Here is a 21,116-nt window from a genome sequence, read left to right as displayed (position 1 = left end):
TTTTATTTATTTAATGTAAAAAAAGAAAAAAAACTGTTCAAGAGCAGATTCAATCTCAAAATCCTCTTAAACTCAAATCCTACTTGAGGCTCTCTTGAGAGCTGGAGGAGGAACGATCAGATTGGGGGAGAGACGTAACACTGTCCGAGGCCTTTAGATGAGACTGCAGTGCCTTCTGATAGGTCAGCTCAAGGGCCTGAAACAGTTGCTCTGCCTCCTTACTGAAGTGGCTGTGAAATCCCCAATAACACCTAAAAAATGAAATCAGATTGTTCCAATCCACATACTTTTCATACACAGATCCTTTGCCTCCCTTTTATATTAAGGGTACAAACCCAAATCACGTACTTTCTGGCAACAGATCTCGCTTCTGAGTCTGCATCATGGACTCCTTTCTTAATAGTCTCCATCAGTACAGCTACATGTCTGCAATGACACAATGCAGCCAAGTTTAACGGAAGCTCTGGTGAAAGCAGACCCAAAATCAATATGTGGGATCTCTCTACTCCCCTATGGTAACCACACATGCACTTTTTTGTTACCACTTGAAATCCTGATACAATCCTGTCCTCACAGGAAGTCCTGATAGAAGCGAAGGTGGCAAACCCAGAGAGAATGCTAGGGATAATGGTAGTGATCAAGGACATGACCTCTATGTGGTGATGTGTGTGCCAGTGAATATGTGATCTTCCTGAAGAGTAAAGCTTTGTCCCTGTAAGTTTAAATAATGTAAAGCAAAGGAGAAACTAATTGTGAACCTACCTGTCCAGACAGCTTGTCTGCCATTCCTGGAGTAAAAGGTCTAAAAACTCGTAACAGCGCCTAAGAATAAAAAAAAGACTTGTCAACATGGCTGGTTTGTCAACATGTTATCTATTGATCACAAGAAAATCTTGAACCTACCGCCGGACAGCCACAGATTTGGACGTGCAGTTACTGGTAAGGATGGGGATAAGTCGAGGATAGTGTGTGTGCTGGAAAAAAAAACACCATTGAATAAAACCATACACAGCACAACACAAAGTCTATAAGGCTGTAATATTATATTCTAAGTAGTCCAAATTTTAAAGAGGCAGCTGGAACAATTTAAAGCAGCAGAATGCAATTCCGTCTGTTGTAAATCCAATACAAGTATAAAAAAAACCTTCACTTTACCTCCACTCAAGCCAGTTGGGTTAAAACTACATATGACTCAGGTGTTGTCTTTTAACACGTCAGACTCTTTTGGCTTTGGCAAGATGCACTGGTAAGGGGACGACTTTTTAAAGCTACTAGTTAAATCAAGAACTAGCTAGTTTAAAAGTAACTATTAACAAACATACATTAAAATGCTGTGTGTATTTATTTTATTAAAGCAACTACAGTCATTGCTATGTTATATAAAACAGTAGTTAGCTTCTGGTTCATGCTGGGTCTCATCACAACATCAGATCATTCATTAAATGCTTTGTTTTATTCTTTACTCTACACAATAGCAGCCTTACCAATTATGGATAAGCACAGTTAAAGGTTATAGCAGTTCAGGACCTTGATCACATGTGACTTCTGGAATTCAGACTTTCAAGCTTCCAGTCACTAGCTTGCTGTTAATTTTCTCTGACTGACAAACACAGCAGTCAAACAGAAGCATCACTTATGCTTCGACACGAGCCCAGTGTGCTGGCATAGACATTATGCTCTGATCAATGCCATTGATTTTTCTGTTGTTTCCTTCAATTTAACAACCAGCTGCACAAGACATGAAGTAAAATCTGGCCTTTAACGGTGTGGATGAAGCAGCATGACAGCAAACAACGACATGAAAACGCACTCACTCGTATAATAAGTCGTATTGCTGCTACACCAGATGTGGCTATTACTTTAGCACTATTGGGTACCAAATTGAGCAAAGTGGGCATGATGGACTCAGCTCCATGGTCAAACTTGTTACCCAGCACAGACGACAGATGCCTAGAGACATATTGAAAGAGAGAGAGAGTAGGAGAGAGAGAGAGAGAGAGAGAGAGAGAGAGAGAGAGACAAGAACAAAATACATCTCGGCTTAATTTACATATCTGCAGAATGGGAATGTGGATCAATCTTTCATTAAGTCACTCCTTCATGATAATGAAATGTAATGGGTGAAGCATAAAAGCAATCCTGGAACCTGTTCAACACGAACACAAATGCATTTCAACTAATTGATCTTTTTTCCTTCATAGCCCTTTTAGAACCAATATCTATCTGGTAAATTGAACGTACCCCAGTGTGATGCAGGCCTCACGGACAACTTGAGAGCGCAAGTCTTTCGCAGAGAGCTTAAACGCTCCTTCCAGCTGCCGCAGTTGTTGTAGGAATGCTTCATGATCAGTGGCTCTGGCGAGAAGCACTGAACGCACCTTCTTCAGCTAAAATAAATAAATGCATTTTAATATGCGTATGTAATCCACAATTAATCGCATTAGATGGCTCCTTTATTTGCACACTTTTTTTTCCATTTAAACGCTGGTGAGTTTATCATGCTGTGTAGGTGTGAACATGGCTAGACTGCAGACTCAAGCATTGACCAAAACAACAAGTCTGACTGCAGATGCACTTGAGAGCAAAAATAACACATTTAATTAATGTTTTAGTGTTGATTAGTGTGCCTTAAATAAATTATATTTATGGCATTATGCATAAGCAGTAAATTTGAGTAAACCATATTACTCCATTTACTCTACTTCAGTTTTTCAACCTGACTACTGACTTTCCTAAATGTCTTACTTCTTACCTTCCTTACTTTTAGCCTGATTGATTTACGTTATTTTTACTTACTGCACCTATTTTCTTTACTGTCTGACTCTTTTACATTGCTACTTCCTTTACATCCTCACTTACTTACTCATTCACTCAGATGTCTTTTATTTACTCTTCTTTATTTACTGACATAATTTCCTTGTTTAAAGACTTACTCATTTATTTATGCTCATTCTAACCTTACTTTTTATTCAATAACTGAATATCATAATTTCTGTTTATTCATTATCTAATTTTTATTCATTTTTCATATTTTTCATATTCATACATTTTTTATTCATACTTTCTTTAATCACAGCTTCTACTGACTTTTTTAATGACTCCCTCACAGCAGATGCAGAGTTTCGGTCAACCAAACAAACATAACAGTAAACAAATTCAGGCACCTGAGGCACAAATGGATGCTGCCAAATCCATATCATAACCTACTGTAGCTTAAATCTAATAAATACACCATAGTTCTGCGCTTAACTTAATTTTTTATCAACAAAAGCAGGAAACGACAGGAAAATCGCTCACCGCAGTCACTCTGTGCTCCCAGTCTTGCTTTTCATCTGAGAGGACCTCTCTGATTTTATTCATGGACTCCTCAAGCTCTCTGCTGGAGTAAATCTGAAATGGGCACAAAGCACAACCCTAATGAGCAGAGTCAGAACTGGGCGATTTCCAAACTGCGAGGCCTCTGTGACCTTTCGATGAATGTTAGAGCGATGGGAAATGACAAGCCCAGCCGCACATCAAATTTCAGATTTGAAAAAGTTAGTGTGTGTCTAAAGCTGAATTTCTTTCTTTCGGGGTAATTAAAATTTATCTGATTTCTTGCACATTTTCATCTTTCAATTTATATATATACATTTTAAAGAAGTGTTAACATTCAGGCAAGAGAGAAAACAAAGCATTAACACAAAACCTGAGATGGGACGGATCCATTCTACCTTCAGAAAGTCTTTAAATATGAATGCTGCTATCCTAGCACTAAATTCAATAAGGAGGAAAAATTGAACATGATGCTGTAAAGAGGGTCATACCTGTAGGGTGGGCACATCCTCAAAGGCTCGGATGAAGTCTTCTTCATCCACAGCACCAGCACTTGAAACCTCTTTTCCTGTGAAGGAAACACACAAACACTAAATTTACATGTCATTATTTACTACATGCAACTCCCAATTACAACATGGTAAATATTACAGCATATTCAGTCTTTTAACAGGGTGGGGTTAGAACCAACCTGTGCTCTTGGTGCTGGAGGCGGAGCTTGGCCTGCGCATGGATCCAGTTCGGCGAACAGACGATGCGCCTTTAGATGAGGCAGAGGAACGGCCTCCATCCACAGAGTCGTCATCATCTATGTTCTTATCTAGGAAAAAAAAACACAACAAAATATTTCAATAACATTTTCACTTTTCAGTTCTGAAGCTGTGCTTAACATCTGATTTAGAAACAGTATTTTCTGTTGTTGATTGTATTAGTAACCCTATTATTAAAGTACATTGTACTCAATTGCTTATTTGTCTATAAAATTAGTGTTTGCAAGCTAGTCATAAAGAAAAACAAATCTAAATTAGCACTGTTCTTCAAGTATTATCTAGTCTACCGAATTTAAATATAACAAAATATAATTAAAATCTAAGATTTAAATTGATGTCTAGTAGTAATCATTGCTAGCTAGCTATGGTGTGAGGTGAATGCTAATCGTAAGAGCTTTCTGTCAAAATCTAATAGCCATCATTGCCAGCTAAATATAGTGTGAATTGAATGCTAGTCATGAAAGCATTTTTAAATATGTAATAACATTTATTGCTAGCTGACAGTGGTATAAACTCTCTCATAACAGCTAGCTAGCAGTGATGGCTGTTAGAGATTGACTTTATAATATTAACTAGTTGTAATTTCAGGTGATGCATAGTTTATGTCTTATAACTTCAAAAGTCATTAATTATTTTTAGTAGTAGGACTAGTAGTAGTAGAAATAAACACAACAACAACAACAACAATAATATATTAATGATTTGATCATGTAGTGTGATGATGCGACGTAAGTGCTTGGCTGGTCATTTTGTGATATGACAGCTAGGTTAGCTTATGATGTGATCTCAGTGCTAGTCATTGGGTGGTGTGATGTCAGTGCTAAGCCAGCTGTAATGTGCATACAAAGCTGGCTTCAATGTAATGTTTGCCCCTCAAATAGAGTTTTCTCATCTAAATGAACATGAACATCCCTTTAGATCACTTCTCTATTAGTTGCCTTTGTACAATAGAGGAATATCCCAAAACAGATCTGGTTTAAAGTAGGTAACAATTATAGCACAATTAAGCACAAAACCTGTATAATTATGACTTTGTAAGTGGAAAATGGGACCATATAACAGGGATGCACATGTTCCAGGCTAGCCATGATGTTATGTGAGTTCTTATCCATCCAAGATGTGAGGTCAATACTAGGCTAAATGCAATGTGATGGCAATGCTAGGCTAGTCGTGGTTAAGGATTTCCTCTATGAAGGGCACTGTCTTATTCAGCACAACCTTATATTGAAAGTGCATCCGTATTTCCCCTTGAGTCGCACACGAGAGCTGCACTGAAATGTGCCAGATCGGCAATCAATTTCAATGAATTATTAAAACACACACACACACACACACACACACACACACACGCACACCTCAGACCAGAGCAGTTCACAAAACTCATCGTTCACTGGCCACAACACATCTTTCTCACAAATGCATCCTTTGATAAACACTTCTTCTATGTGTAGTGATTTCTGCACAGATATTTCATCATAAATATTGAATTTCACACAAGCCAAGAAGAACAGACAGACATGACAGTGATAAATTCACTCAAATATCAATTCACAGTCCTGATTATGACCACTACTTTAAAACAAGGGACTAAAAATGAAGTCCATAAAAAGAAAAAATATATGTTCCCAGTCCAAAATGCTCTCGTTCATTGTGCTATAAATACTGTCTACTGTTCACACCCATTTGCCATTCACACCCAATGCTACTGTCTGTTACCATTCTGCCATGCTTCTGCCTCTCTGTCCCTTTTTTCCCTCCCTCTATGGAAAGAAAGAGTGATGCTTACAGGCGCAGATCCTCCGGCATACCAGTTTCCTCAACATGCCGTCACACTCTCTGGCTCAGCCTCATGCTGCCTGTATCTCCACAGCCTACCTCTCCTTGACTGCTCACTGTGTGTGAGCAGTAAATATGTGTGTGTGTGTGTGTGTGTGTGTGTGTGTGTGTGTGTGTGTGTGTGACTAAGGATGCCCTTTCAAAGTGTGGTCGAACGTGTGGACAAGCAGACACTGAACATGATCATCTCTGCATGATTCATACAAGCACACTTCCTACCCCTGTGCGTGTGTGTGTATGTGTGTGTTTGTGTGTGTGTGTGTGTGTGTGTGTGTGTGTAAGAGAGAGCACGAGAGAGAGAGAGAGAGAGAGAGAGAGAGAGAGAGAGAGAGAGAGAGAGAGAGAGAGAACACTAGGAACACACCATTTAAATGATGTGTCACTCTGTAAACGCTCCTCCCAATTTTACTTGATGGGGGAAGGGGTGACATAGCTGGGGGAGGTGCTAATAAACACAAACCCACCCTCACATACACACATTTACACACATTTAAACACATACACGCACACACACACAAAAGCAGGCTGTGCTAGATTGGACATACGTGTATATAGTATGTAAAGTATAGTGCACCTGTATAGTATATACTCTGTACTATATACTACATAATAGAGGAAGTCATATGTAACACAATGTGCCATATGTAATGGAAAAAAAAACATGACAAGGCGTGCTGTTACAGGAAACATAATCAAATTATTAGCCTTAGATTAGGTAAAGTGTTCGCTCTACATGTCTCTGTGAATGAGGTGTTGCACAGAAACGAAACCATATTCTGACGAGTGCATTAATATAAACCTTCTATTTGGATTATTGCAGGAACTACTGTTAAAGCTGCTGTTATAGAAAATCTACAACACTGTGATAATTGAATAAATAATAATTTAGGCAACTATAGTAATGTCATTTGCTGCTTGCTGAATTAACTACTGGATATAGCTCTCCATTTACCTCAGATATTTGTTGCAGCCAACAGAGGATTAAAGTAACATGTAAATGGTATTTTAGATCACCCACTGCCTTCCCAAAATGCCACTGGTTGATTGGAGGTCAGACCATCAGGCCTCTTAAAGTACACTGTAATATACTGTATATACCCGGCTGATGAATCTGCACTTAAAGCATCCTGTCAGTGAACACATTCTGATGCGTCACCAGAGAAAGTAAATGAGAGAACGGACGGTGGTATTGGAACACAATGCGCCGTCTGAGTAAACTGGGTTAGCAAAGGAATACACCAGTAATAGAGCAGAAAGTATAAAGCTGGTTTGTTTTTTATATTATAGCTAGGGGGCTAAAAAGCTATACACACAATTTTCTTCAGCTACACAGAATCCACAGAAACCCTGATAATGATGAAATGGCACATCAGCTTTTACACTGTTGTTGCATGAAATATACTTGCAAATAAGAGAATAAATGAATTGTCAAACTTTGAGTAATTTTTTCTTGTATTTTTTCAAAAACAGAGATAAAACTCAACGTCAATAAACACACAAAAATATTCTTGAGACAAGAAGAAAGCTACTGCAACCACAGTATTATTCATATCAACAAGCATAAGATCGGTAGAAGATTACAAGAAGAAGAGCCACTGCTTCATGAATAATAGCAGACAAGACTGTCTGCTTTACCACACAGGACAACCAGAAATACAAATATCTAAAAGGCATTTTTACAATGTGCCACCCAAAACAGTAAGGCCACATTAAGGTAATAAAACACATTTTAACAGCTTAGAAATTTTACTCAGTTAGTGTAAGTAACTCATGATACTGGATCCACAATGCCCTTGAAAGTGTGTAAATTAGATATAACGTGAAAAAAATGAATTCCTGAGTGCACAAAACTGCAAATATTGTTGAAAGGATCAGCATAGAATGCACATATTCTTGAAAGGAAACGTTTAATTTCTACACCTTATAATATTTCTCCACAAGATGGCAGCGTTTCTCTTTAAAGTATCAACTGAGACCTTGAGAGTGTGGGTTTCCTAAATATTCCAGATATAGAAAGTGCACTAGTTATTATTGCTTAGACTTTCTGCTGTCACTAAATGATATCATCATTAATAAATTAGTTTATAAAGTGTGCATATAGTATGAACATACACATTTAATAGTTAGTGTCTAATTGGCCTAAACACACAGCCACACCACACACTAACCCTTAATGTCAGTGGACTGTTCACTCCATAATTCAGAAAATGAGGTAAAAATGGCCAAGACACATACCAAACACAGAACCCAGTAATCAACACATTCCATACAGACTTTTAACATGCTGAGATTGGACTTTTTCTGTTAGAAATTGAGATGGAAATTATATGCTTGCGTTGACACATGGCTCAAAGTTGGCAAAAAATGCAGAGATGCACCATAAAACTGCAGCTTCTGAAATACTCCGGTGTTACATCTCAGCTCACAATTTGTCTCAAATGAAATCCACTAATGGATTTGAAAGGAAAAAGAATAAAGAGCTAGAATGCAGGAGGTTTTGGTCTCTGATCGTTCCTGCAGATCAGCTTAACCTCAATCAGAGCTACAAAAGCTCAGAGCACACTATTGTGCATCTCATGTTTCTTAACACTGAAAACTCTCGAATAAAGCAAACACTGCAAAATAGAGACCTCAGAACAGTCACGTGAACGATTTACGAGGTCTCACAAAGAAAGCAATAATGTCCTACTTTTTCGTCCTTGCGTTTTTTTTTTTTTTTGGTTTCTTGTGTTTTTTTTTTCAAGTTGACACTTGTAAAAGTAGCTCTTAACTAGGTCTGGATGTGTCCTTTACCTATATCTTAAAACTGACCTAATTTCTTTCATTTGCCGCATATAACATGCCTCTGCTTCAGGTACCTCCTTATTAGGCTTCTCAGGTCAATGTGTTCTTTAATACTCAGACGCCACAGATAGCTTCCTACTGTAAATAACATTCCTAACTGCAGTGCTGGAGTCATTCATAAAGACCACAGCAGTACTAATCACTTTGAGAATAAAAAAATGTATGCGCAGAAGGAAATGAGCTTGAAGTTGAATGAGCTATGTATGAATTAACAGTGCTTTTATCACCTAATGTTACAGTCAACTGCAGTATTATTGACAATAATGAAAAAAATGGAGAAACTGAAATAGTATGGAAAAGTATATCTTGTATTTGCTTTTCCATTTTCCACAATTACCCTAGACTTATTTCTCCATCAACCTGGTTTTATGTTTGTCCTATTCTTCCTCACTATATTTTGTTATTCTTATTATTTTCCTCCAACTCCCTGGTAACATTTTGTCTCAACACTTTTGTCCATATATTGTAGATATATTTGTACAAGCATTGTACAAGCATTGTAATTTTTTAAATATTCAAAAAACAGTCTTTCATGGAAAAAATATTACATCCACATATTTATTTTTATAGATTTACTAATGTATTCTGTTTTTTGTACATGCGCATTGTGTGTGATACAAGCACATAAACCTCAGAAAGCACAGACGCAGCCACCCAGCACAAAACTGCAGTGTGGGTACTCCAGCTTTGGCTCAGACAGAAAGAGAAAAGGAAACACAGGACGCTTCTTTTCAGGGCAAACCGATACACTATTCAGAACGGTATACAATGAACACAGCACTCTACTTGGATCCATTACAAGAAACAGGAGAATCATAGCATTGGAAGCAAAAAAAATCTAAAGCAAATAAACCAGAGGGTATTTACACATACAGTACATAAGAGCCTATCTACACTACTAAGATTAAAAAAACATACAAATTTGTCAAATGATCATTCCTAAACTGCACATTTTTTGCAACAAGAGCTAAGCACATTTACCCTCACCACTATTAGTCACCTCTAAATATCACTTCTTGCTTTAAAAAAATGTTCCATTCATTACAAATTCTTTCCATTCTACCTTTTTATGTATTGATTTCTTGCTTTGTTTTCTGGATTTTCCTTAAAATTACCGATTGAGTTTATTGAACTGTACATTTCTGGGAACTGGGGCTGGGACTTCTTATTGCCTCCTTTTTTTAATATATGCCACAAAATGACTTTCCATTGTTGTTTAATATAAGAAAAAAAGCAAATACACTGCACTGAACAGCAACCGAACAGTTTGTGGCTGCTTCATGAGGAAGTGATGTGGTGCAAGAAAAAAAAAAGTTCAAGCCTGGCAGGCAGCCACAAGGCCCCAAGTGAAGGTAGAAATCTAGCCCGATCATGACATTAAGGTGCTGAGGTTTGCACACTGCTCAATTGCAAATATTTCTCCCTCACATGATCTGCTCTTAGAGACACATGATTTGCTCTCATATTGAAAATACAGCGTTAAACCCAGCAACAGGGTGATGAAACACATCCTAAATAAAGAAATGCTCTTATTTTGGAGAGAAGTGTCACTGTGTGTGAGCTTGGCACAGTGAAAGAAGGACACATACCCAGCAAGTCCCACACACATTCTATAACACACACATGCATGCCAAGATGCTGGAAACACAACAGTCTACACAGTGATGCCCTTCAGTGTTCCTCTGCCAGGCAGCCATTTACACACATACACACAATTGCACACATTTGATTTGATTCAGTGCCAAATGTATCCCTAAATTCACACTACCGGGCAAAAACATGACAGGTGAGCATTCATCTTCTAGTGTCAGGATTTTCACGACAGCAAAACAAAAAACATTTAACTATATTTTTTTTCAGATGCGTGCAAAATTAGTTTGACACCATTTTGTCTTGTCTTGTAATGTACAAGCTTTCATTATATCTATGTATCAAGAAAAGAAAGCAGAGATTGTTACTTCACTAGTACAGTTAGTTTGTTTTGCTAATCTACCAATGAAGCTAGTACAAAAACTTGTTACATGTAAAACAAAAATACGTTTCGCACTAATTATTGCATTTCCTATTACTTTAGAAGCTGTAAATAGCTATTTCTATTATAGGTATTGTTTCCCACTAGAACTATAAAATATATTTAAGCCTTGAAGGTTGTTACTGTAAATCTAGGGCTAAAATATGATTCGCATTTATTCACACTCAAGTGTGAAGCATTTAAAGTGAGCCTCGACAGAAACTGTTCCATTTCAGTTCTGCAAGCCCTGAGAACTTCTTTTCTCCATGAATCCTTTCAATTGGCACTCATTTTTGATGCCATTACCACTTTTTGGTCAACCTCTTTTAAACTTTTAATTAAAGACCAGTTTAAGCACTGTGTCCTCATACACATAAAACTTTAAATGAAGACTTCATTGCTAGCATCACATTTGTGTATGGCACTTGGCAGATACCCACATCTAACTTACTCTACTTATTCTAACCTAATGATCTTATTTAAACAACTGAGCTTTTGAAGGTTAAGGATCTTGCTCAAAGGCACTACAGTGTAAACTTGGGGTACTGGGACTCTTTGACATTCCAATTCATCTTAACCCCTGGGCCACCACTTCCCTAAAAAACTGTGACTGTGCTATATTAAAAAACAATGTTTATTGAGGAGAACCAAAAGCCATATACTCAAATTCAATCTGAAAAAGAAAATCGATTCTAACACCCGTAATTGCTACTAATAATAAATAAACAGCAAACAGACATTTGCTGCTTATTATTCCTGCAAAATGAATAGATCAAGTTTCTTGCAGTGCACACTTTAAAAATTAAGGTCTTTGGCATCAATAGTTAATCCTTTGTAAGAAATATGAGAACTAGTGCAAAGCAGGATGTCACACAAGATGAATTCATGGCAAAAAACTAAACTAAGTCAAGCAGTTACTTCCTGCTTCTAGAACATAAATTAGCATAAATCCACAAAACAGAAGTATGATAATAAAGGTCCATAAAAGTGCACCTGCTTCATTCCTATTGTAAATGAGGTTAACTATTAAATGCTATAATTGAGCTTATGTAAACAGCTTGTTTAACTCGCAGCATGTACCCACACATAGCGTGTGCAGGAAATCTCAATCACCTGCCAGAGTCTATAAATATTCAAAGACAAAATTAGCTAGAAATGGTTCCTGCCTGTATACTAAGCTCTTACCTTCTCCAGACGTCATGCCCTGATGTTCGATGCAGTGCAGTTAGTGTGTGTGTATATAAGTGCGAGCGTTTGCTTTGCTCTGCATAGCTTCACTCTCCAGTCATCCTTGCTCCCTCTCTCCCTCCCTCCCTCGCTGGCTCGCGCTTTCCTTCTTGCTCTCCTCCCCTCTCTGTGTGATCTTGTGACTGCAGATACAAAGAGACTGCAGCTGCTTGTTCAAGCCTCTTCGTCTACTTCACCTCAGTCCCTTATGTCATCTTTTTATTCTTTTTCTCCATTTTACCCACTCCCCACTTGGCCTCCTTAACAAATAGGACTTTTGCATTCTGGAGAACTGTGCTGGCAGGAAAACGGGTGCTTTGACGTGTGCTAACCTTTAAGCAACACAAAGAAACACTGAGTGGCTTCCACCTCCACTTTCAGACACTCAGCAGAACGAAAGACTCTTTTGAGCTTTTCATCTGCTGTGCTATTTAACATTTTTGGCCTAGGGGGTGTAAATATTTATAGTTCTGTGAAGTGTTCTTAATGTTTACAGTATGGCTACACAAATGAAAAACTCTATCTGTCAATAGAGCTGCCAATGTGGCTGCCAGTCCCACTATAGAAGGTGTGGCTAATGTGGCATTTAGCAAAAGAGGTGTGTACTATAAGTGTCAACTCCATTAAAGGTGGTAAGGACTCTATGCTAGTCTGTTCATTGAAGAAGGTATGTCCTCTTTTTCTGTCAATCCAAATGAAAGAAGTGTGGCCTCTGATTTTTTATTTACACTTGGGGAAGTATGACCTCTGAGGCACAGCTCTGTCTGGCAGTCCAGTGAAGGAGTTCGAGTCCCCGTAAAAAAAAAAAAAAAAAGTTGGTACTTGTCATCAATTAAAGAACACAAGACTGTGTCTATCAGTATCAACAAACATAGTGTGACCTCAATAGCCAGTATATTCGATGACATTTGTGCCTGAAAGTACTGTTAAAGAAAGTGTGTATGTGAAATTTGTACACAATTGGGCATAGCCTCTGTATTTGTTGGTTGCACTGAAGAATGAGTGGCATTAGTGAATATCATACTGTTAGGAGGAGAGATAGCATTGGTATCCATCAATTTTAATGAAGGAGGCATGCCTAAAATGGCTTTCAGTTTCAGCTGTGGAGGTGGGGCCTTTATACCAATCAGATTTAGTAAAGGGAGTGTTGCCAAAGTGCCTGTCAGTTTTAGCTGTTGCTGTCAGTGTCGTGAGTTGGCATTTGAAATGAGCATTTCCTTAGTTTCTCTCAGTAAAAACAAAGGCGTTAGAATATTGAATTGCAGATTAATCGCATGATTGTCATGATTTAACTCATGATTAATCGCAACTTAATTGCACATTTTTACCTCACATTTTATTTAAATTTACCTTAAATTAATACTTTTCAAGTTTTTAATACTCTACTCTACATAGACATGGACAAATTATGGATGCCTTATGCAAATGTATGTTTATTATTAGTAAAACATACTCAACATAGAGCATAAAGACAAAATATTATTGTAAATGTTTTAAAGTAATTATAGTGTTTTAAATTAAATCATTAGGACACAAAACGGAAATTTTGCCTCCTTAACATTTATTTATTTATATTTTTAATAAAAATGGTCAAACAGAAATGCATGCTGCATTAATTACACATTAATAAAATGAGTGCACTTAATAAATTAATTTGTGTTAATGCGTTATTAACACGTTAAATTTGACAGCCCTAATATTTATATTTATTTACACAGACTAACTTATACAGACTATCTTATTTGTACAACTGAGATTTGTTTTTGACAACTGAGATTAAGACAACTGAGATACAGTTGATGTTTAAAGGCCTTGATCAAGGGTCCAAGTGTGTCAGCTTGGTGGTGCTGGGATTTGAACTTCTAATCTACAGTCCACCATTTACCACTGAAATCCCACATCGAATGGAGAATGGAAGAGATTGCCTTACACTCTCCTTACTGACTTTTTATAATACATATTTGATAAACAATACTGAAATTAAATAATATTTAATCATACTATTCCAACAGATCACTGATATCATACAACTAGAAAATTATTTGGAACCAGCAAGAGTATATGAGAATAGATAAGAGTAAATATAATACTTTTCATGAAGACACTAATGCATTTTTTTTGTGTTGACTATATTAAAATATTAACCATACTAAAATATGCAATGCTGACATCATACACAAATTCTGCAGTTAGAATATGTTTAGCCAAAAACATTATACATTTATTTATTAACAGTCCAAATTGTTCCACATTTAAACAAGTTTCTGCTCTTAAATTATCAAACAGAAAATTAATCCAGGCTAAAAAGTCCAAGTGAAACCATTTTCTAAACAACTAATATAAAATGTGAATTAAAGATCTAATCATTTACCTAATGTTATTTTTAATAGCCTTATTCACAAGGTACAAATAATTAGCTTTTTAGCAAGTAGCAGAAAGTCAAGTGATAAAGAAGTTGCAGAATCTGCATGCCACCCTCCTCTGAAGGCATTTTTGCTGGAAAAAAAGGATAACAGTGTAAACCTTGTTCACAGTTATCCTCTAGGACAGGGGTGTCAAACTCAAATTCACAGTGGGCCAAAATTAAAAACTGGGACGAAGTCACGGGCCAAACTCAATATTTATTGAAAGATTTACTGCAATTGTGCATGTTTTCCGTCTCTCCAGATCTCTAATGTTTAACCTTTTCATATGGAAACAAACTTTAGTTTTGCATAAACATTGAATCTGGAACAACCAAAGTTTAATATTAGAAACACATGAGAAATTAAATTTTAAATAAAACACACATCAGTGGTTGTCAGGAATTCACCTGCCACGCCTCCTTCAGAGGCTGCCTTTGCCGCTGCGCGCTCCCAAGCGTGCAGCGCAAATCACACACAGCTGAAGCGCATTATGAACTCTCTCCCTGCCTCCATATAAACCACTCACTCACCCACACTCGGGGTCCGTTATTGTAGGTTCATGTGTGTGTTCGCGCTTCCGCTGCTTCCGCTGCCGCCGCTGCATACTCTCTCCTCCCGGACTCCGCGTCCTTTCCACTGCCGCGTTTGGCTTTCCCAGCGCACCTCGGACTAGAGACGCTTCCCCGTCGCTTCACCCCGTGCCGCGCTTCCTTCTTCACGCACCGTGGTTGTATTCTTTTGAACTGCCGTTTGCCGGATTATCCCGAGTCTGCACGGGTATTTTGTGTTGGCTCTGCCTTTGCTGAATAAAGTTTATGTTTGCCGTTACTCCGGCTTCCGCCTCCGTACCTCGCATAACAGAATAACGGACCCCTGAAAAGGAATATACAAAAAAAAAAAAAAAAAAAAAAGGACAAGACATGATCGGATTAACGCCATGGTCCCGGCGCGAGCCGTGCCTCGGAGGTCGGGTTCGCCAGCCACGATCAAGCGGCAGCCAAGCTCCGCCCGGAAAACCCGGAAGCTCGCAGCCGCTCGGGCACGCCGCAGCGCCACGCCCCTAATGACGCCATAGGACTCGGCTCGCTTCTCCGGCAACAGGGCTGAGTGGAGCGTGTTTTACGGAGCGTGGAAGGTTACATGGGCGTATCCGTCCAGCTTCCCACGGAGAGTGCTAAGATCGCGTTCCACATCTCTCTACTGACTGGGAAGCACTCTCTCTGCCAGTGAGTTGTGGGATGCGACTGGAGGAGAGTTCCGCTCCTGCGCCCGGTTCCTGCAGCTGCTCACCAAGGAACTTGGGATGACCACGGCTGATCTTCATCTCCTCACCCCTGGCCCCGAGAACGCTGTTCCGCCAGAGCTTCCAGGAGGTCTCCGCCTGCTTCAGGCCCTCCAGGGGAGGTCCGCTCCGCCTCAGGTTCTCCAGGGGATCACCGCCGTACTCCAGGCCATCCAGGACGGCTCTGTCCCGCTACAGGACCTCCGGGAACTCTCCCTTCTGCTCCAGAATCTCCGGGACGACTCCGTTCCGCTCCAGGGTCCTGTGGAGAGCTCCATTCCGCACCGGGTGTCTACAGAGTGCCCCTCTTCGTTCCGGAACGGCCCTGAGAGCTCCTCCCCGTTCCCGTGTCCCGAGGAGAGCTCCATTCGGCCCCAGGACCTCCGTGAGGGCTCGGCTCCAGCCCCGGACCTCCGTGAGAGCTCCTCTCTGTCCCTGAGCGACCCAGCGAGCCCCTCTCTGTCCCTTAGCGAACCCGTGAGCTCCTCTCTGTCCCTGAGCGAACCCGTGAGCTCCTCTCTGCCCTGAGCGAACCCGTGAGCTCCTCTCTGCCCTGAGCGAACCCGTGAGCTCCTCTCTGTCCCTGAGCGAACCCGTGAGCTCCTCTCTGTCCATGAGCGAACCGGAGAGCTCGGTTCCGCTGCAGAGAGTCCCCGAGAGCTCGGCTCCGCTGCAGAGAGTCCCCGAGAGCTCGGCTCCGCTGCAGAGAGTCCCCGAGAGCTCGGCTCCGCTGCAGAGAGTCCCCGAGAGCTCAGCTTCGTCCCAGGGCCTCCTGGCGAGCTCCTCTCCGCGCCTAGGCTTCCAGGAGAGCTCCTCTGTGCTCCAGGTCCCTGACGAGAACTCGGCTCCGCTCCCGGTTCCTGACGTGAGCTCCTCTGTGCTCCCAAGTCCCAAGGAGAGCTCGGTTCCAAGCCCATGCACCGCTTCAACCAAAGGGGTCCCGGAGCACACAACTCGTCTCAGAGACTGCGAAAGGGACGTCGACCCGTCGCCCCCGGGCGTCACCAAAGGCTACGGCTCGCCCCCCCGTCTCCCAGAAGGCGATGCCATATCTCAGAGCTCCGCCCACCAAGAGATCCCCAGAGCTCTCACCTCAGTCCCTGGACTGCGAAAGGGAAGTCGTCCCGTTGCCCCCGGGCTCCACCGAAGGCGACGGTTCGCCCCACAGTCTCCCTGAGGGCGATGCCACCTCTCGTTCTCCAGAGCTCTCCACTCCGCTCCAAGACTGCGAAAGGGACGTCGAACCGCTGCCCCTGGCTTCATCCGCAGGCAACGGCTCGCCCACAGTCTTCCAGGAAGCGACGGCTCGCCCCACAATCACTCTGTGGCGATGCTACGTCACAGACCTTCTCTCTTCCCAAGGGGTCCCCAGCGCACTCACCTCAGTTCCTGGACTATGAAGGGGATGTCGAACCACTGCCCCTGGCTGAATCTGCAGGCGACGGCTCGCCCCACAGTCTCCAAAAAGGTGACGGCTCACCCCACGAGCACTCTGAGGACCAAGTCACGTCACAGAGCTCCTCCCACGGCGACGCCTCGCTCCCGAGCTCCTTCCTCGGTGACGGCTCGCCTCAGGACCCCTCTCACGGTGACATCCTGTCTCCAAGCTCCCTGGACAAGGACAGGTCACTCCTGTGTTCCCTGGAGGGTGAACTCACAACGATGAACCCTGCTGAAGTCATCAGTCAGCCTCTGTGTTCAGTCAGGGGCATCGCTCCATCTCCGGTCTCCACCCCGAGGGTCTTCCAGCCGGTAAGCCTCGCCGAAAGCTCTGCCCTGCTTCCGGTAGTCACAGAGGTTGTCTCTCCATTCCAGGTCCACGTGGGTGATGAGGTCCCGTTGCTGTCCTTCCCGGGTAACGCCGGTCCGTTCCAGGTTGCTGCCAGGGACGTCATGCCGTGTCAGGTCTCCAGGGCTACCGCCTCTCAGCTCCAGACCACCGCAGGGGAAGTCGCTCAGCTGCGGTTTTCGCTGAGGCGTGGCTCCACCTCCGGTCTCCGCTGTTGGTATCTCTCCGCCTCCAGTCTCCACCGAGGTGTCAGCCTGCTCCAGAGCTCCGTGGATGGGGTCTCTCCGCCGGTCTCCGCAGAGGCGTAGCTCCGCTCCTGGTCTCCGTGGGGGTCATCTCTCCGCCTCTTGTTTCTGCTGAGGGCGTCGCTCTGCTCCAGGTCCCCACCGTGGGCGTCACCCCTTCCGGGTCTCCGCTGTGGCCGTCTCACAGCTCAGGTCTCCGCCGAGGACCTACAGCCGCCTCCTGTCTCCGCTGAGGGCGTCGCTCCGCTCCAGGTCGCCAGGGGAATCGTCTCTCCGACTCCTGTCCCCGCTGAGGGCGTCGCTCCGCTCCAGGTCTCCAGGGGGGTCATCTCTCCGCCTCCTGTCTCCGCCCAGGACGCCGTTCCGCTCCGGGTCTCCGCAGGGGTCGTCTCTCCACCTCCTGTCTCCGCCGAAGACGTCGTTCCGCTCCGGGTCTCCACAGGGGTCGTCTCTCCGCCTCCTGTCTCCGCCAGGGTCGTCGTTACGCTCCGGGTCTCCAGGGGGTTCGTCGCGCCGCCTGCAGCCTTCGCTGAGGGTGTCGCTCTGCTCCAGGTCTCCGTGGTGGATGTCTCTCCACCTCTGGCTTGCGCCATGGACTTCCGTTCCTGGCCTCCGCATGGGGCTGTGTTCCGTCCCGGCTCTACGCAGGTGTGGTCGCTTCGCCTGGGGCCCTTCCTTGCTGTTCCTGGCTCCGTGACGGCTCCGGCACGTTTGGCTTTCCCAGCGCACCTCGGACTAGAGACGCTTCCCCGTCGCTTCACCCCGTGCCGCGCTTCCTTCTTCACGCACCGTGGTTGTATTCTTTTGAACTGCCGTTTGCCGGATTATCCCGAGTCTGCACGGGTATTTTGTGTTGGCTCTGCCTTTGCTGAATAAAGTTTATGTTTGCCGTTACTCCGGCTTCCGCCTCCGTACCTCGCATAACAGTGGTATTCGTTTCTTATTATGTTTTTCTCTCTCTCTCTCTCTCTCTCTCTAGACGTTCTAATTCCTTTTTTCACAGGGCAACAACAAAACAACCAAAAATAATAATTTCCTTCCATCAAAAAAAGCAATCACTCAACTATTAACAGTCCATGCCTTGGAGTAGGAAAAGTGCATAAAGACATCATTCATTCAAGCTCGGTTTTTACACTCTGATTTACTCTGATTGGTTGAAGCCAGATTCCTCCATCTCTTCTTAGATAAAAGTGCATCATGTCTGGGTTTAGGCTCTGAGCTGAGGAAATCCTCAGGATTGAGTGAAGGTGTTCATCAGTGAGACTCCTGAGTGGTGTTTTGTTCATCTTCATTAAAGAGAACAGTTACACACACAGATATGTGCTGCCGAACATAGAGATGATTTGAGTAGCTTGGGCACGGAGTTGGTGCAGTGTGTCGGGGAGGAAACATGGAAACTGTGCAGCACAAACAGAGTCGTAATTTAACTTGAGCGTGTCTCTACACTGGAGTTCAATCGGCTCCATTTAGAGGTTGTTTGGTGCGCTTTCCACGTCAACCACAAACGGATTACTGAGCAGTTCAAATCTGCATTTTTGGGATTCAAAGTCGGTAAATCTCCGGGTAAATTCAGCACTGAGTACGCGGAGTTTTTCAGCGGTTTCGACTGACGCGCCCGCGCACTAACAAAGCATTCTGGGATTCGTAGTATTAGCGGTATATGCGCTATATACGGGCGGGCCAGCACTAATACACATTTGATATGATCTTGCGGGCCAAAAATAATTACTCCGCGGGCCAGATTTGGCTCTAGGACCTGAAACAATCTAATCCCCTGACACAACTATCACAGATCAGCTGAATGAGTCTACAGCAGAAAATTCCATTTCATACCATTTTGTGTATTTTATTATTATGCTGTTGTGCATGGGTTTAAAAAATCCAGTATAATCCACTGTAAAACAAACAGTAGAAGTGTTGCACCGTTTTATCCTACAAACCCAAAAACAAAAATATACAAAGAAGAGCTGATGTGTAATCACTTACCTGCAGACAGCACCATATTCCCTGATCGATTTACTTCGTCAAATTTGCTAAAAATGACATTCAACCTAAACAAAAACAGAGAGAGAAAAACCACGAGAGAAGAATTGCAGCGCTCCCATTAACGTTATCACACTGCTAAATGTTTACAAGTGAGAACTTCGGTCACATGCAGGAAAACCAAAACAGGGAAGTTCCCAAAAGGTCTAAAATAAAGCAGCATATTCTGATGTGGCAGCATTCAAATAATAATAATACATTTTAAAAAGTCATACCGAGATTGTGGCAACCCTTTTTTCCCCAGATCCATTCGCACTTTCTCTCCTACATGTCTGTAAATCTCCACAAGGCAGTTCATAGCTCCATCTCGAACCTAGAACAGAGAAATTCAGACTTGGACACAAGCAACCATAATTTACATAATGATTTAGGAAGGAAACGGAGAGAAACACATCAGCATTGTGGTTGTGTTCTGCTCAAACATCACGGTTACACATTGTTAGTGCAGTTATAATAGAATATGTAAAGAGAAAAAATGGATCTAACAATCAGATTTCACTGTAAGCTTAAAAAAACTTTTCTTACTCAACATTTCCAGAATCGGAATCAGAAATCGCTTTATTACGAAGTATGTTTATACACACAAGGAATTTGTCTTAGCGGCAGGAGCTTCCAGTGCAGGAGAAAGTACAGACATATTATACCAAAATATAAGTAAAACAGACAATTAAATATTGTCGAAATATAAAGAAGTCGAAATATTGTTTAAACAAATGTACAGATGTTATTTACAAGTGTGCAGTTTACAAATTGACTATTTGGATTCTATGTATAAATGTGCCAGTTATGATGAACAATGTGTAGTTATGAATATTTAAATTGTTCATGCTGAGTATAGCCTGCGGGAAAAACTGTTTTTGTGCCTGGCTGTTTTGGTAGTCGGTGCTCTGTAGCGCCGACCAGAAGGCAACAGTTTAAAGAGAGTGGGCTGGGTGTTAGCCCTTTTTCTCACTCTGGAGGAGTGAAGATCTTAAATGTAAGGCAGTGGTGCCCCAATAATCCTCCCAGCAGTCCTGACCATCTGCTGTAGCCTCTTGATGTCTGATTTGGTAGCTCACCCAATCCAGACAGTTATAGATGTACACAGGACAGAGTCAATGATGGCTGAGTAGAACTGTTTCAGCAGTTCTTGTGGCAGGTTGAATTTCCTCAGTTGGTGAAGGAAGTATAACCTCTGCTCCTTTTTAGCAATGGAGTCAATATTATTGTCCCACTTCAGGTCCTGAGAGATGGTGGTACCCAGAAACTTGAATGACTCCACTGTTGTTACAGTGCTGTTCAGGATGGTGAGTGGGGGGAGTGCTGGGGAATTTCTCCTAAAGTCCATGATCATCTGCACTGTTTTGAGC

General features: G+C 42.1%; 1 protein-coding gene across 25 annotated transcripts in view; it reads right to left on the bottom strand.

The window, feature by feature from the left end:
• The window catches only part of LOC124391732 (CLIP-associating protein 1-A-like), a 68,423-nt gene that overhangs the window by 28,635 nt on the left and 18,672 nt on the right, over nt 1-21,116 (bottom strand). For 23 of the 25 annotated variants that reach the window (XM_046858496.1, XM_046858498.1, XM_046858495.1 and 20 more), the window contains 11 exons: nt 19,983-20,080; nt 19,711-19,775; nt 4,007-4,135; nt 3,807-3,883; nt 3,298-3,390; nt 2,242-2,387; nt 1,815-1,950; nt 904-974; nt 763-822; nt 349-426; nt 84-251 (listed from right to left, as the gene is read on the bottom strand). In XM_046858496.1, coding sequence (XP_046714452.1) covers nt 84-251; nt 349-426; nt 763-822; nt 904-974; nt 1,815-1,950; nt 2,242-2,387; nt 3,298-3,390; nt 3,807-3,883; nt 4,007-4,135; nt 19,711-19,775; nt 19,983-20,080 — 1,121 coding nt within the window. Of the gene's footprint in view, nt 1-83; nt 252-348; nt 427-762; nt 823-903; nt 975-1,814; nt 1,951-2,241; nt 2,388-3,297; nt 3,391-3,806; nt 3,884-4,006; nt 4,136-5,871; nt 5,993-11,961; nt 12,083-19,710; nt 19,776-19,982; nt 20,081-21,116 lie in introns of those variants that run through there. The other 2 variants (XM_046858516.1, XM_046858515.1) reach the window with 2 other exon arrangements.

This window comes from Silurus meridionalis, chromosome 9 (assembly GCF_014805685.1).
Source record: "Silurus meridionalis isolate SWU-2019-XX chromosome 9, ASM1480568v1, whole genome shotgun sequence".
NCBI lineage: Eukaryota > Metazoa > Chordata > Actinopteri > Siluriformes > Siluridae > Silurus > Silurus meridionalis.
Note: the sequence above shows the minus strand (reverse complement) of the source record. Positions and strands in the feature narration are given on the sequence as shown.